The sequence below is a fragment of the Carcharodon carcharias genome, chromosome 30 (genome assembly GCF_017639515.1).
Source record: "Carcharodon carcharias isolate sCarCar2 chromosome 30, sCarCar2.pri, whole genome shotgun sequence".
NCBI lineage: Eukaryota > Metazoa > Chordata > Chondrichthyes > Lamniformes > Lamnidae > Carcharodon > Carcharodon carcharias.
The window spans coordinates 29,747,982-29,761,129 of NC_054496.1; the positions used below are offsets into that span (position 1 = coordinate 29,747,982).

General features: G+C 46.9%; 1 protein-coding gene across 4 annotated transcripts in view; it reads right to left on the bottom strand.

Moving 5' to 3' along the window:
• Positions 1-3,096: 3,096 nt before the first annotated feature.
• LOC121271272 (C-type lectin domain family 4 member E-like) overlaps positions 3,097-13,148 on the bottom strand; it is a 78,748-nt gene continuing 68,696 nt past the window's right edge. For all 4 annotated transcript variants that reach the window (XM_041177112.1, XM_041177113.1, XM_041177111.1 and 1 more), the window contains 3 exons: positions 11,842-11,993; positions 9,873-9,985; positions 3,097-4,405 (listed from right to left, as the gene is read on the bottom strand). In XM_041177112.1, coding sequence (XP_041033046.1) covers positions 4,261-4,405; positions 9,873-9,985; positions 11,842-11,993 — 410 coding nt within the window. In that variant the 3' untranslated portion in view covers positions 3,097-4,260. The remainder of the gene's footprint in view (positions 4,406-9,872; positions 9,986-11,841; positions 11,994-13,148) is intronic.

The following is a 13,148-nucleotide window of genomic DNA, read 5'->3' on the forward strand; positions in this document are numbered from 1 at the left end:
TCTTCATTGTATCTGCCATTTAATGTGTAATTTACAGTTTATAATTGACCACAATTTGCCAGTTAATCCATGTTTAACTTATGTTGATTCTGGGCTTTAAGGTGTATGTTATTACCTAAGATAGTCTTTAGTGGTTTTTTTTGTTTGATTCTTGTATCATAAAAATTCTTCTGTTTTAAACTTTGGAATCTTCTGGCTTCATTCTTCTAATAAATAATTGGGATTTCACATCTTTTTGTTAAAATAAGTTACTGGTCTCTAACTGAGATCATAACAGATAACTAACTATCTCACTCAAGAGTCTAAAATAAAAACAAAACACTTGCAGATGCTGGAGATCGGAAATAAAAACAGAAACCTCAGCATCCGTGGAGAGAGAAACAGAGTTAATGTTTTGAGTTCAACATGACTCTCCTTTGGAACTAAAGGGAGGTAAAAATGTATTGGGTATAATGCTGTTGAGAAAGGGGAGAGAGGGGGTCGGGTCAATCAAAAGGGAAGGCCAGGGTTAGGTTAGAGGGTGTCCAAAGCTGTCATGGAACAAAAGGCAAAGGAAGAATGGTAATGGTAATAGTGAAGAAACAAAGCATTGGCCTAGAGTAGGTCTTAATAGAAGAATAAAGGTCAGTTCTGTCTGAAAGCAAAAACATGAAATCAAGGTAGAAACTGGCATTTGGGGGGAAAATCTTCAAAATGGAGGGCAGAGCTCATGGTCTGAAGTTGTTGAACTCAATGTTCAGTCCAGAAGGCTGTAAAGTGCCTGATTGGAAGATGAGGTGCTGTTCCTCCAGTTTGCGTTGGGCTTCACTAGCAGCAGGTCAAGGACGGAAATGTGAACATGAGAGCAAGATGGTGAATTGAAATGAGAAACGACCGGAAGCTAAGGGTCATGCTTCTGGATGGAGCGGAGGCGTTGTCACCCATTCTGCGTTTGGTCTCCACAGCAAAGAGGTCACATAGTGAGCAGCGAATACAGGATAAATTGAAAGAAGTGCAAATAAATTTTTCCCCAATTATTCTATGATTCAAGTGTCCATTTTGCCTTGGCTTTTTGTTGTTATGTTATCATTAGCATTGCTCCTGTGCCAATTGTGTGTTCTTCCCACGTTGCACCAGTTGTGTATTCTTACTGTTTTGGCTGGTTGTATGTTCCCCTTGTTCTGAGACCCAGGCTAATCCTCTGAGGACATGGGTTCAAATCCCACCACCACAGCTGGTCAGTTTAAATTCAGTTAATTAAATAAAACTTAAATTAAATGCCAGCCTCCATAATGGTGCCCATAAAACTCCCAGATTGTTGGAAAAACCCGTCTCGTTCACTAATATCCTTTAGCGGAGGAAATCTGCCATCCTTACCTGGTCTGGATTATGTGTGACTCCAGATCCATGGCAATGTGGTTAACTCTTAATTGTCCTTTGAACTGGCCTAGCAAACCAGTCAGTTGTATCGCGAAGGCAGCTCTTCTCAAGGGCAATGAGGGATGGGTAATAAATACTGGCCAAGCCAGTGGCACCCACAATCCCAGGAATGAACAAAAAATAAGTGTAACTAGTAGAAAAATCTAATTGGGATTACCATTAACCTGCACTTGCTGTAACATCGCAATTAATTTATAACTGCCGTTGTATTGCTCTGACACCCCCCTATAGGTAGTGAAGGTTTTGTCAAACTACAGGCTGTAGTTTCAAACATTGAAACCAAAGATATCCAAAATATTAACACTTCCTGGGCATAATAATGTGACTTTGTGTAACAGTGTAAAAATAGGTAATACAGATTCAGCAGATTTCTTTACAACTCTGCATTGCTCCTGGATATGGTACCAAGGCAAGTGAATGGAACTCACAGTACAGATCAGCCATGATCCAATGGAATGACAGAACAGGCTTGAGGGGCTGAATGGCCTACTCCTATTCCTAGGCTCTCAGCTGAACTTAATGGAAATGAGAGTTAAGGAAGCTACCGATTCTCCATCAAGACAGAACGACCCCACTTTTCTCGAGCCATACTTGGGATAGGTCTGCTATATGCAGTATCACAGAATCACAGTGCAGAAGAGGCCCTTCGGCCCATCGAGTCTGCACCGACACGTGAGGGAACACCTGACCTACCTACCTAATCCCATTTACCAGCACTTGGCCCATAGCCTTGAATGTTATGACGTGCCAAGTGCTCATCCAGGTACTTTTTAAAGGATGTGAGGCAACCCGCCTCCACCACCCTCCCAGGCAGCGCATTCCAGACCATCACCACCCTCTGGGTAAAAAAGTTTATCCTCTCATCCCCCCCTAAACCTCCTGCCCCTCATTTTGAACTTTTGTCCCCTCATGACTGACCCTTCAACTAAGGGGAACAGCTGCTTCCTATCCACCCTGTCTATGCCCCTCAGTCTTGTACACCTCGATCAGGTCACCCCTCAGTCTTCTCTGCTCCAACGAAAATAACCCAAGTCTATTCAACCTCTCTTCATAACTTACATGTTTCATCCCAGGCAACATCCTGGTGAATCTCCTCTGTACCCCCTCCAGTGCAATCACGTCCTTCCTATAATGTGGCGACCAGAACTGCACACAGTACTCCAGCTGTGGCCTCACCAAGGTTCTATAAAACTCCTACCTGATCTCCCTACTTTTGCAATTTATGCCTCAATTGATAAAGGCAAGTGTCCCATATGCCTTTTTCACCAGCCCACTAACATGCCCCCCTCCTCCTTCAGAGATCTATGCACCTACATGCCAAGGTCCCTTTATTCCTCAGAATTTCCTAATGCCATGCCGTTCATTGAATACTTCCTTATCAAATTACTCCTTCCAAAGTGTATCACCTCACACCTTTCAGGGTTAAATTCCATCTGCCACTTATCTGCCCATTTGACCATCCCGTCTATATCTTCCTGTAGCCCAAACACTCACCCTCACCGTTAACCACCCAGCCAACCTTTGTGTCATCCGCAAACTTACTAATCCTAATCTATGTCGTTTATATAAATGACGAATAGTAGCGGGTAGTTTTTATTCACTCTCTTTTACACTCATTCAGCAATAAATTATAACCAAGTCCTTGCATGAGGAAATGAGGCACAAGGGCGTCCGAAATGAAAAAAATTGTATTTTACTTTATTGAAGTGCTCTGATCCACCGTGTAAACAATCCAAATAAGCAAAGGGTTACATTCTTTCACACATTAATCGCAGAGAGATTACGCAGGATTCAGAACAAAAAGTAAACACGCGGAGATGTCAGAGAGAATTTGCTTCGCTGGCTGCTGACATTTCATTTCACTGTGGCTGTCATTCACCCACAGAGCCGGTACACATCAGATCTCCAGAGGACAAAACAACCCACCCAATAAAGAGAAACTTTTACAATGCTCAGAACCACAGGGAATATGTGCCAGTCTGTGTCATTTGAAAGCTCCGGGCCCCATCATTTTCTGTATTCCACAGCAGAACAGTAAACAATATAACTTGAGGGAGGAGTCTGTGACCGTATAGGCTGATGCATCATTAAGTGGTTGGCAGTCAAGGGGAGGCGGTGGTGCAGCGGTATTGTGACTGGACTTATTTTCCAGAGACTCAGGGGAACAAGGGTTCAAATCCCAAATGGTAAAATTTGATTTCAATAAAAAATCTGGAATTAAAAGTCTGATGATGACCATGAAACCATTGCCAATTGTTGTTAAAAAAAAACTCCACCTGGTTCACTAATGTCCCTTAGGTAAGGAAATCTGGCCTACATGTGACTCCAGACCCAAGAGTCAATGTGGTTGACTCTTCAAAGCCCTCTCAACAAGGGCAATAAATGCTGGCCTAGCCAGTGATAGCCACATCCCATGAATGAATCAAATAAAAAACCTCATATTTGATAGCATGAACCCATCTGCAGCAGACTCTACATGCATTGGTAAAATGGGCATTTAGCAGAAAGTTCTCACAAATACTGTTTAAGTCATCAGAGGCATTACTGCAGCTACACATTAAGCAGAATAAAGATAAAAAAAATCTGGTTGAATCAAGCTTTCTATGCAGAATTAAATTCTGTCAAATTATTTTTTTCTGCTGCTCCTTAACTGGGTTAGATATGTTGATTCTTTTTGGTGCATTGAGCAATCTAACTTCAAGAGAGCAGTTGTATCTGGGGGGGTGGGGGGGGGGGTGCGGGATTAGCCCAAGGGGTTGTAATGCAGCTCATATCTGGGATCAAAAAATAGATTCTGAATAAAGAGAAGATTTGGGTCTTCACCTTTGACCGAGTGAGGCGTTACTTAAAATGACAGGTTACCGGTCGTTCACAAATGAAGTTAAGTCTTTGACTACATGAAAAAACGCTCCATTTCCCATCACTCCTCATACCTGCGCAGGCTTCATAAGATCCAAGGTCTCTGGGTTCACCAGTACCCCAAAACCTAAAGAATAAAAACATCAGTAAGAAAGACTTACATTTATAAAGCGCATTTCGCTACTTCAGGGTTTCCTGTTCATTTCACAGACAACCAAATATTTTTGAAGTGAAGTCACTTTATAATTTCACCTGAAAGAACAAGGGCAGCTGACCCCAGCTTGAGTGGTAATGCCATTATTGGGTGGAGGTTATCCCACATGCATCCTACAAGAGGCATGCCAGCGCAACTCACCAAGCCTCCCTCAGCAGCACCTTCTAAATCTGCAACCTCTACCGCCCAGAAGAACAAAGGGAGCAGATGCATGGGAACACCTCCACCTGCAAGTTCCCCTCCAAACCACACACTGTTTCATATGCTGGTGGCATGGTCACTGGCTTCTGGTACGCGCTGCCTATCTTATCTAGAGAGACTGTGATCTTACTATGGCAGTTATTTCAAACTGGTTTATTAATACTATGTGTAAGAGAGGTTACAGGGTAGGTATGTCTCTCATGAATACAGACTGTTCCATCGTCTCGCCCCAGAACCTAGTACATGACAGCTGATGTCACTGTTACATCATGGTCTACATCGTTCATTACCATAATTATTCCATTAACCTATTATACTACACTCACCATCCTGACTTGGAAATATATCGCCATTCCTTCGATGTAGTTGAGTCAAAATCCTGGAACTCCCTCCCTAACAGCACTGTGGGTGTACCTACACCACATGGACTGCAGCGGTTCAAGAAGGCAGCTCACCACCACCTTCTCAAGGGCAACTGGGGGTGGGCAATAAATGCTGGCCTAGCCAGCGAATCCCACATCCCAGGAACAAAAAAAAATCCCACTGTTGGTTCAATAACAATGTAACCGTTGCAGAACACAACACTGGACATCGGTCTCGTATTGTCAGAAGTCCCTTCCATCTGAAATGTCAACTCTAGTTCTCTCTCCACAGATACTGCCTGACCTGCCGAACGTTTCTAGCATTTCCTGTTTTTTGCGTTGGATTTCCACGATTTTGTGAACATACAGGGCTCAAGTGAGTTTTGATTACTATCTCAGCTAGCCCTGTCACATCTTTTGAACCATGGAAACTGCAGGTGGTACACTTCTAACAGCACCATGCATGGGATTTCCACAGGGGTTCCCTCATAGGCCAACAGAGACCCTGGAGAAATGTCATAAAGGACTAGAAACAGAGAGTGATGGTAACGGAGCGAGGTCTGGGGTACCCCTTAGAAATTCTCTCCCTTTCTCTGGCCAGCTGCCCTAAGATGTGCTGTCATGTTCTGCTCCAGTTACACCATGGGGAAAAGGGGGGGTTGGGGCTGTGGAGGCTACAGCCTTTCACCCACTCGTAACCTTTTGGACCTTGGCTCGCACCCAGCAAAAACTGTTGGAATGCAATCCTGGGCTAATGGCGTAAAGTACAAAAGCAAGGAAGTTTTGCTGGGCCTTTATAACTCATTGGTTCAGCCTCAGCTGTGTCCAAACCTGGGCACCACACATTGGGAAGGATGTTGATGTAGTCGTCGGGTCTGGCACATAAAGGGTGAATGTGGGACTGAGCACAGTAGCACCACGCAGTGGTGTAAAACGGCACACGATCCAGGGCTGGGGTCAGTCTAGAGATGGACAGAGATGGCTAAAGACCTAGACTGGAGTCAGCTCCACAGCTGTACCCTCTACTGTATACTTGTACATTGTATGAGTTGTTAATGAAGACCTGCCATTAACATAATCTAGACTATGAAGCCATTTCATGGTGTCCGAAGCAGGGTTCTCCAATTAACATCTCGGAGAGCATGCAGAGAAGACTGACCAGAGAGGTACCAGAGATGAGGAATGCCAGTTATGTGGAGACACTAAAGGAAACCAGAAGCAGCAAATCCAATAATTTGTTTGCAGTTGCTTGAGAGATAAATAGGGAGAATCCCTCTGGTATTCTTCACTGTGGGATCTTTTATGCTTGGCTGAGAGGACAGGTAAGGGCCTCGATTGAAAGACAGCATTCCTTCACTACAGCGCTGGGATGCTCTGGGATGGATTTTGTCCACAAGAGTCTGGAGTGAGCGAAAGTGCTCCCCACTGAACCATGACTCATAGATGTAAAATTCTCAATGGAATAGGAGTAGGGTGAGGCAGTGAGACTTGAATAGAGGATGCTGCAGGGTCTTCCCTTGATACAGACAAAGCTCTTCGATTCCTGTGTTTGGATTTGAGAATCATGGACATGTACAGAAATCCAGGTTAGACTTGTGAAAGGGCCATAAAGTACTAGAAATGAGAAGTGTTTTCTCTCGGAGCCACACTCGACAATAGCAAGTGTCACTTTACTCCACATCCTTATGAGATGAATTCAAGTAAAGAAAGATCTTGCATTCACATCAAAAGCCAATCTCCCAACCCAGGTATTGTTGGAGAAGGAGGGGTGACGCTGTAGAGTAGAGGCTAGTCTGCATGTCTAGGAACTGTCCTAGTGCAGGAACGCATGGAGCACAATTCACAACCAACAGTAAAGCAGCAGATAACCACCTGTCTGATGGTGTTGGGTGGAGGAAGGGGTCACAAAACCTGAGTTAGAAGCGCAGAGAGAACACAGTGAAAGAGGAAGTGAAGTTGCTTCAGGCAGCACAAGTCTATGATGTTTGCTGTTGGGAGGAACCTTGGTTTTACATTCCAGGCAGTTCCACTCTGCATTGCAGTTCGTGGAGGATTGTATTGGATAGAACACCGGAACACAAGTAATAGGAGCAGGAGTAGACCAGACGGCCTGTCGAGCCTGCTCCGTCATTCAGTACGATCATGGCTTATCTTGGGCTTCAAATCCATTTTCCCGCCCACTTCCTATATTTCCGCAAACTGGAGGAACAGCACCTCAGCTTCCGATTAGGCACCTTACAGCCTTCTGGACTTAATATTGAGATCAACAATTTCAGATCATGAACTCTCTCCTCCATCCCCACCCCCTTTCCGATCCCCCTTTCTCCAATAACATAATTTAAAAAGAAATGTTTCTTTTCCCACCTATTTTTAAATTTATTGCGATATACTGTTTTATCTCCAGCTTTTGGTCCATTTCGATCCCTTCCCTCCACCCCACCCCCACCAGGGCCATCTGCCACTAGCTTGTCCTGCTTGCTGCCCTTACTGTCCCCATTAGCACATTCTTTAGATAATATCACCACCGTCAACATGCCTTTGTCCTTTTGTCTATGACATCTTTGGCAATCTCTTCTTTGCCTCCACAAATCACTGGCCTTCTATCCAGCTCTACCTGTCCCACCCCCCTCTACCAGCTTATATTTCACCTCATTTCTCTATTTCCTTAGTTCTGATGAAGAGTCATACAGACTTGAAACTTTAACTGTGTTCCTCTCCGCAGATGCTGTCAGTCCTGCTGAGTTTTTCCAGGTATTTTTGTTTTTGTCCCATATCCCTTGACTCCCTGAGAGACCAAAATTCCATCTATCCCAGCCTTAAATATTCAACGATGGAGCATCACAATCCTCTGGGGTAGAGAATTCCAAAGACTCACAACCCTTTGAGTGAAGTAATTTCTCCTCATCTCAGTCCTAAATGATCAGCCCCTTACCCTGAGTCTGTGCCCCCATATTTTAGACTCCCCAACCAGCAGAAACAATCTCTCAGCGTCCACCTTATCAAACCCTGACAGAATCTTGTAGATTTCAGTGAGATCGCCTCTCATCTTCTAAACTTCAAAGGCCATAGGCCCAATTTACTTAGCCTTTCATTATAGGACAGTGCCCTCATCCCAGGGACCAACAGGGTACAAAGGCAATGTTTGACCTGAGCCCTGGGTTTCTCGCCGGAGTTGAATTAAAATGGCCCCCGCTATGTTCCTCCTGAATTTAGGGATGTGAACCTGATTTACAAATCGGCAGGAGCATGGCTTAAAATAAACAACTTGCATTTATATGGCACCTTTAATGTAATACACACATACGTACAAACACATGAATTAGGAGCAGGAGTAGGCCACTCGGCCCCTCGAGCCTGCTCCACTATTCGATAAGACCATGGTTGATCTGATTGTAACCTCAAGCCCCATATTCCTGCATACCCCCGATAACCTTTCACCTCCTTACATATCAAGAATCTATCCAGCTCTGCCTTAAAAATATTCAAAGACCCTGCTTCCACCGCCTTTTGAGGAAGAGAGTTCCAAAGACTCACGACCCTCTGAGAGAAAAAATTTCTCCTCCTCTCTGTCTTAAATGAGCGACCCCTTATTTTTAAACAGTGACCCCCTAGTTCTAGATTCTCCCACAAGAGGAAACATCATCTCCACATCCACCCTGTCAAGACCCCTCAGGATCTTACATGTTTCAATCAAATCGCCTCTTACTCTTCTAACTTCTAGCAGACACAAACCCAGCCTGTCCAACCTTTCCTCATGAGACAACCCGCCCATTCCAGGTATTAGTCTGGTAAATCTCCTCTGAACGGCTTCCTTCCTTAAATAAGGAGACCAATACTGTACACAGTACTCCAGAAGTGGTCTCACTAAAGTCTTGTATAATTGAAGCATAACCTCGCTAACCTCTCACACTAAATGATAACATTCTATCAGCTTCCTAATTGTTTGCTGTACCTACATACTAATATTCTACTATTCATGCACTAGTAAAATGCTCCAAGATGATTCAAAGGAACTTAATCAAACAATTTTGACCCTGAGCTTCTTAAGAGATATGTTTGGTCACATGTCCAAAAGATTGGTCAAAGAGGTAGGTTTTGAGGAGTGTGTTAAGGGAGGAAAGCGAGGTAGAGGGGCAGAGAGGTTTGGAGAGGGAATTCCAGAGCTTGTAGCCTTGGCAACTGAAGGCATGGCCACCAATGGTGGAGCAATAAAAAACAGGGATGCTCAAGAGGGCAAAGCTAGAGGAGCACAGATATCTCGGAGAGTTATGGGGCTGGAGGAGCTTACAGAGATCACAGTCTCAGGATAAAGGGCCGATTGTTTAAGACTGAGATAAGGGGAAATGTCTTCACTCAAAGAGTTGTGGATCTTTGGAATTCTCTGCCCTAGAGCTGTGGATGCTCCATTGTTGAACACTTTAAGGCTGGGATAGACGGATTTTTGGTCTCTCAGGGAATTAAGGGATATGGGAAGCAGGCAGGAAAATGGAGTTGAAGCCCAAGATCAGCCATGATTGTATTGGCTCGACGGGCCGAATAGTCCACTCCTGCTCCTACTTCTGAAGTTCTTTTGCACAGAGATTGGTGGGGGGGGTGGGGGGGGGAGGCCATGGAAGGATTTGAAAGCAAGATGCGGCCCTGGTTTCAAAAGGATTTCACTTCCATTGGAACCCCGTGACCTTCGGGATCAACTGTCAAAGCTAGAGACACATCTGCGTTTCTGTTTAACACACAGTAGCTCAACACCACAAGACGAAGGGGCACCGAAAGAGATCACTTGGCCAGGCCGAGATTGTGCAATTAAAAAGATAACTTACTTTAGTGTGGAAGCATAATCCGTACCATCCACCCAAGACCAATTGCCTGCAATATTTGACTCATTGAGGCCAATCCAGTGCTGCGTAGATTTAATTTTTTGTTTCAAAAATCCCTGTGGTAAAAACAGAAACATATCGCTATGAGACATCTGATGCTATGAGACATCTGATGCTGTGACAGCCTGGTTGACTAAAACTATTTGACAATACTACAACACCTTACACGACTGGTGTTGTATAACATTGTGGCCTAGGTATTTGGGGACAGCCATTTTTATACTCTCCATGACCCCCAACACAAGAACTACCTGCACAGGAATGGAATGGTCTGAGGAGTCCCAGATATTGGGCTTCAGACCTCAGAGCCTGGGTTGTTGTGGGGTTGGGGGGGTGGGTGGGGTGCGGGGGGATGTGTGGTCAGGAGTTGGCAGCCTTGGGGCTGGGAGGCCTGGGGTCGGGAGGTCAAAGGTCGCAGGTGGAGGCAGGGTCAGGGGACAGCGGTGATCAGGAGGATCTTTTACTGTGGGCTGAGGGTGAGCATGCTTGCTCCCCCCACCCCCACCGATTCCTCATTCAGATCAGCTAGGCCCTTCGTTGCTGCAGGCACTCCCAGGCCTGGTTTCTCCAACTCCAATGGTTCCCGGCTGCGTCACGTCAAACCAGGTTCGGAGCGAGGGCCTGAACCAGGCCCTTGTTTCAGCAAAGGGCACAATGCCTGCTTCAGTTGTGGGTAAAGGATGCCTCTGGCCTCTTCCTATCAGATATGGCAGGTGGTGGCAGTACTGGCTGGAGCTGTGCCACGCGCCTCATGTCCACCATTTTGGGCGCTTAGGAGGCCTAGTGATGCCTGAGGAATGAGGCCCAATTTCAAGGGCCTGCAAAGCCCACGCTCCAGAAGCCTCATCTCGCATCGGGTGTAGTCCCGGGTTGCAAGCCTACGTTCGTCGTCACCGAGGCTGTGTGCAGCGAGGAGAGCCTCAGGCAGCGATTCACGCTGTATTTCATCTAAAATGACACATGGGTGGACCCCAATCATGTGGGACCTCCCAGCTTCCGCCCCGCAATACACCAGGCCTACGGGACAGGCTGGAGGGAGCCGGTGCTGCATTCTGCTCTGTCATTGGGTGCGTGGGCCTGGGTGAATGAAAGAAACGATGAACAGAGGCACTGACCCCGATCTTGACCCCGGCCCGGAGTTTTCCAGAGGGCAGAGGAGTGGTGGCCCTGGGGTTCTGTGGGGTTTTGACTCCTTTCCAGCCTGGAAGCCAGCGGGCAGGCTTGGCGCCCCCCCCCCCCATCTCGGGCAGGGGGTGCTCCAGAGTGGACCCGCTGACCAGGAGCAGGTGGATGCCCCTGCAGCTGGGGTAGTGGTAGTGTAGGGGTGTGGGGTGCTGTGGTTGATGACCTGGGAGGTGAAGTCCCATCTCCAACCCTGGGGCGGAGGGGGCAAGGCCAATTGCAGGGGTATTTATGGATCGGGGTGGGATGATGGGAGGGAGGTGGATCGTGGGGGAGGTTCTCGGGTGCAGACCACAAGCTTTCCTTGGCCTACAATCTGTGCTGGAAAGCCACTCCACCCTTCCACGCAGAAATTCTCACCTCCCTTTGGCTGCTGGGCCTGGAAAACCTATCCAGCCAGTTAAACATGGGAAAGAGATCAAATCTGAGACACACAACCTCATTATAATATTTAAATGGGTGTCCTGCCTCTTGGGAGCTGGTTGGTCGACCGCCCCTCCCCCCAGAAATAGGCGGGGGTTGAAGATTTTTTAAAAAATGTTACCATCCCACCTGACACGAACCCCACTCGTCTGTTAAGGTTAGGTTTGCCCTCACTGTCTGGGAAGTCTCTCCGATCTGCGAGTGGGGGGGGGGGGAACCCCGACGACACAGGGAGATGACGTTCGTCAATAATTCCAGTGAGGGATTTCCCAGCCACTGAAGATCCTGGCCCCAGCCGAATGCTAACCTGCTCCTCGGCGCTGTCAATCACAGCCAGGTTGGACATCTTAGATGAACAAAATTTCTGTGACGATGGCCAATCTTCGACGGTTCCTGAAACATGGTAACATTTCTGACCGAATAGAATCCATTGATTGGGGCACTCAAACTGAGGTCGGCCTGTGAAAGACAATCGATCAGTCGCTCGTGCTCCCTGAATGAACAGTGACAACACATCCCAGAGCCCAAGTTGTTCTAACAACGCACCAGCCTTTACATCAAGTGACTTCCTTACCTATTGCCCAGAACATTGAATACAGGCGCGTCCTCCTTCCTTGTCTTAGTGCCACCTCAGGAGGTGGGGGGGGGTATGGGGTAGGCACAAATTTAGGGGGAGTGTCAGAATCAGTGGGGCATTGAAACCAACCTGTACCATACCTCTCCGCTTTGACCAGCACTTCCCTCTACCATCCCCGTCGGCTGTGGGGGGGGCAATGCTAGTTTATGGGAAAGGCCCCAGGCCCTGATTGACCTAGGCTGTCAGTTTGTCCTGCTGCCAAATAAGGAGATCACCGGTGAGTTATTTAGCAGGGTCACGTGCCTCCTGCCCTGTCTGACGTTGTTAGGCCTGATGGGCAGGCTTTCAATGCGTGTGAGCCCGCAGCCATGGTGACAATGAGGGACAGGGCCTAGATCATAGGGGGCCAGGGATATCTATCCTCCTGGTGCCTGAGGGAGGCAATAGCTCCAGTGTTTCACAGGGACCACACATCAACAAGTGACCTCTCAGGTGAGGGGCTACAGGACAGGCAGTTTTGGTGGGAGCCTGCATTGCAGGGTTGAAATGCTGCCGTTATACCCAAATGCCTTATTCAAACAGCTTTGTTATACTGGCACTCTGCTCAAGGACATCTTGAGCTAGGGCTGAAGAGCTTAGCCTGCATCTCTCTGGAGCTTCCCCTTTCCCTCTTCCTTCCCACAGGTGATCGGTTTTAAACAAAGCTTTGCAAGATGTGTTTGTGGAAGCTGGCCCTGGCAGGCTGCACAGGCAAGCCCAGAACAATCTAAATCTCTTATGGTTCAGAGGGCTGGGGTCACTAACCTTCCAGGGCTGGAGACCATGGAGTGAAACTTCCAGATGTGACCAGTCAGAGGCAGCAACCCATCTTGGAGCAATGTCTGGCTGGCATCATGGGTGATCAATGATCTTGCATTCTAGGAATGTCCATTGGGTAGGCCTGGAGAGTTTATTTTCATTGGATGTGGGCATCACTGCAAAGTGCCAACATTTGTTGCCCATCCCTAATTGCCCTTGTGGCTTGCAAGGCTCCAGCC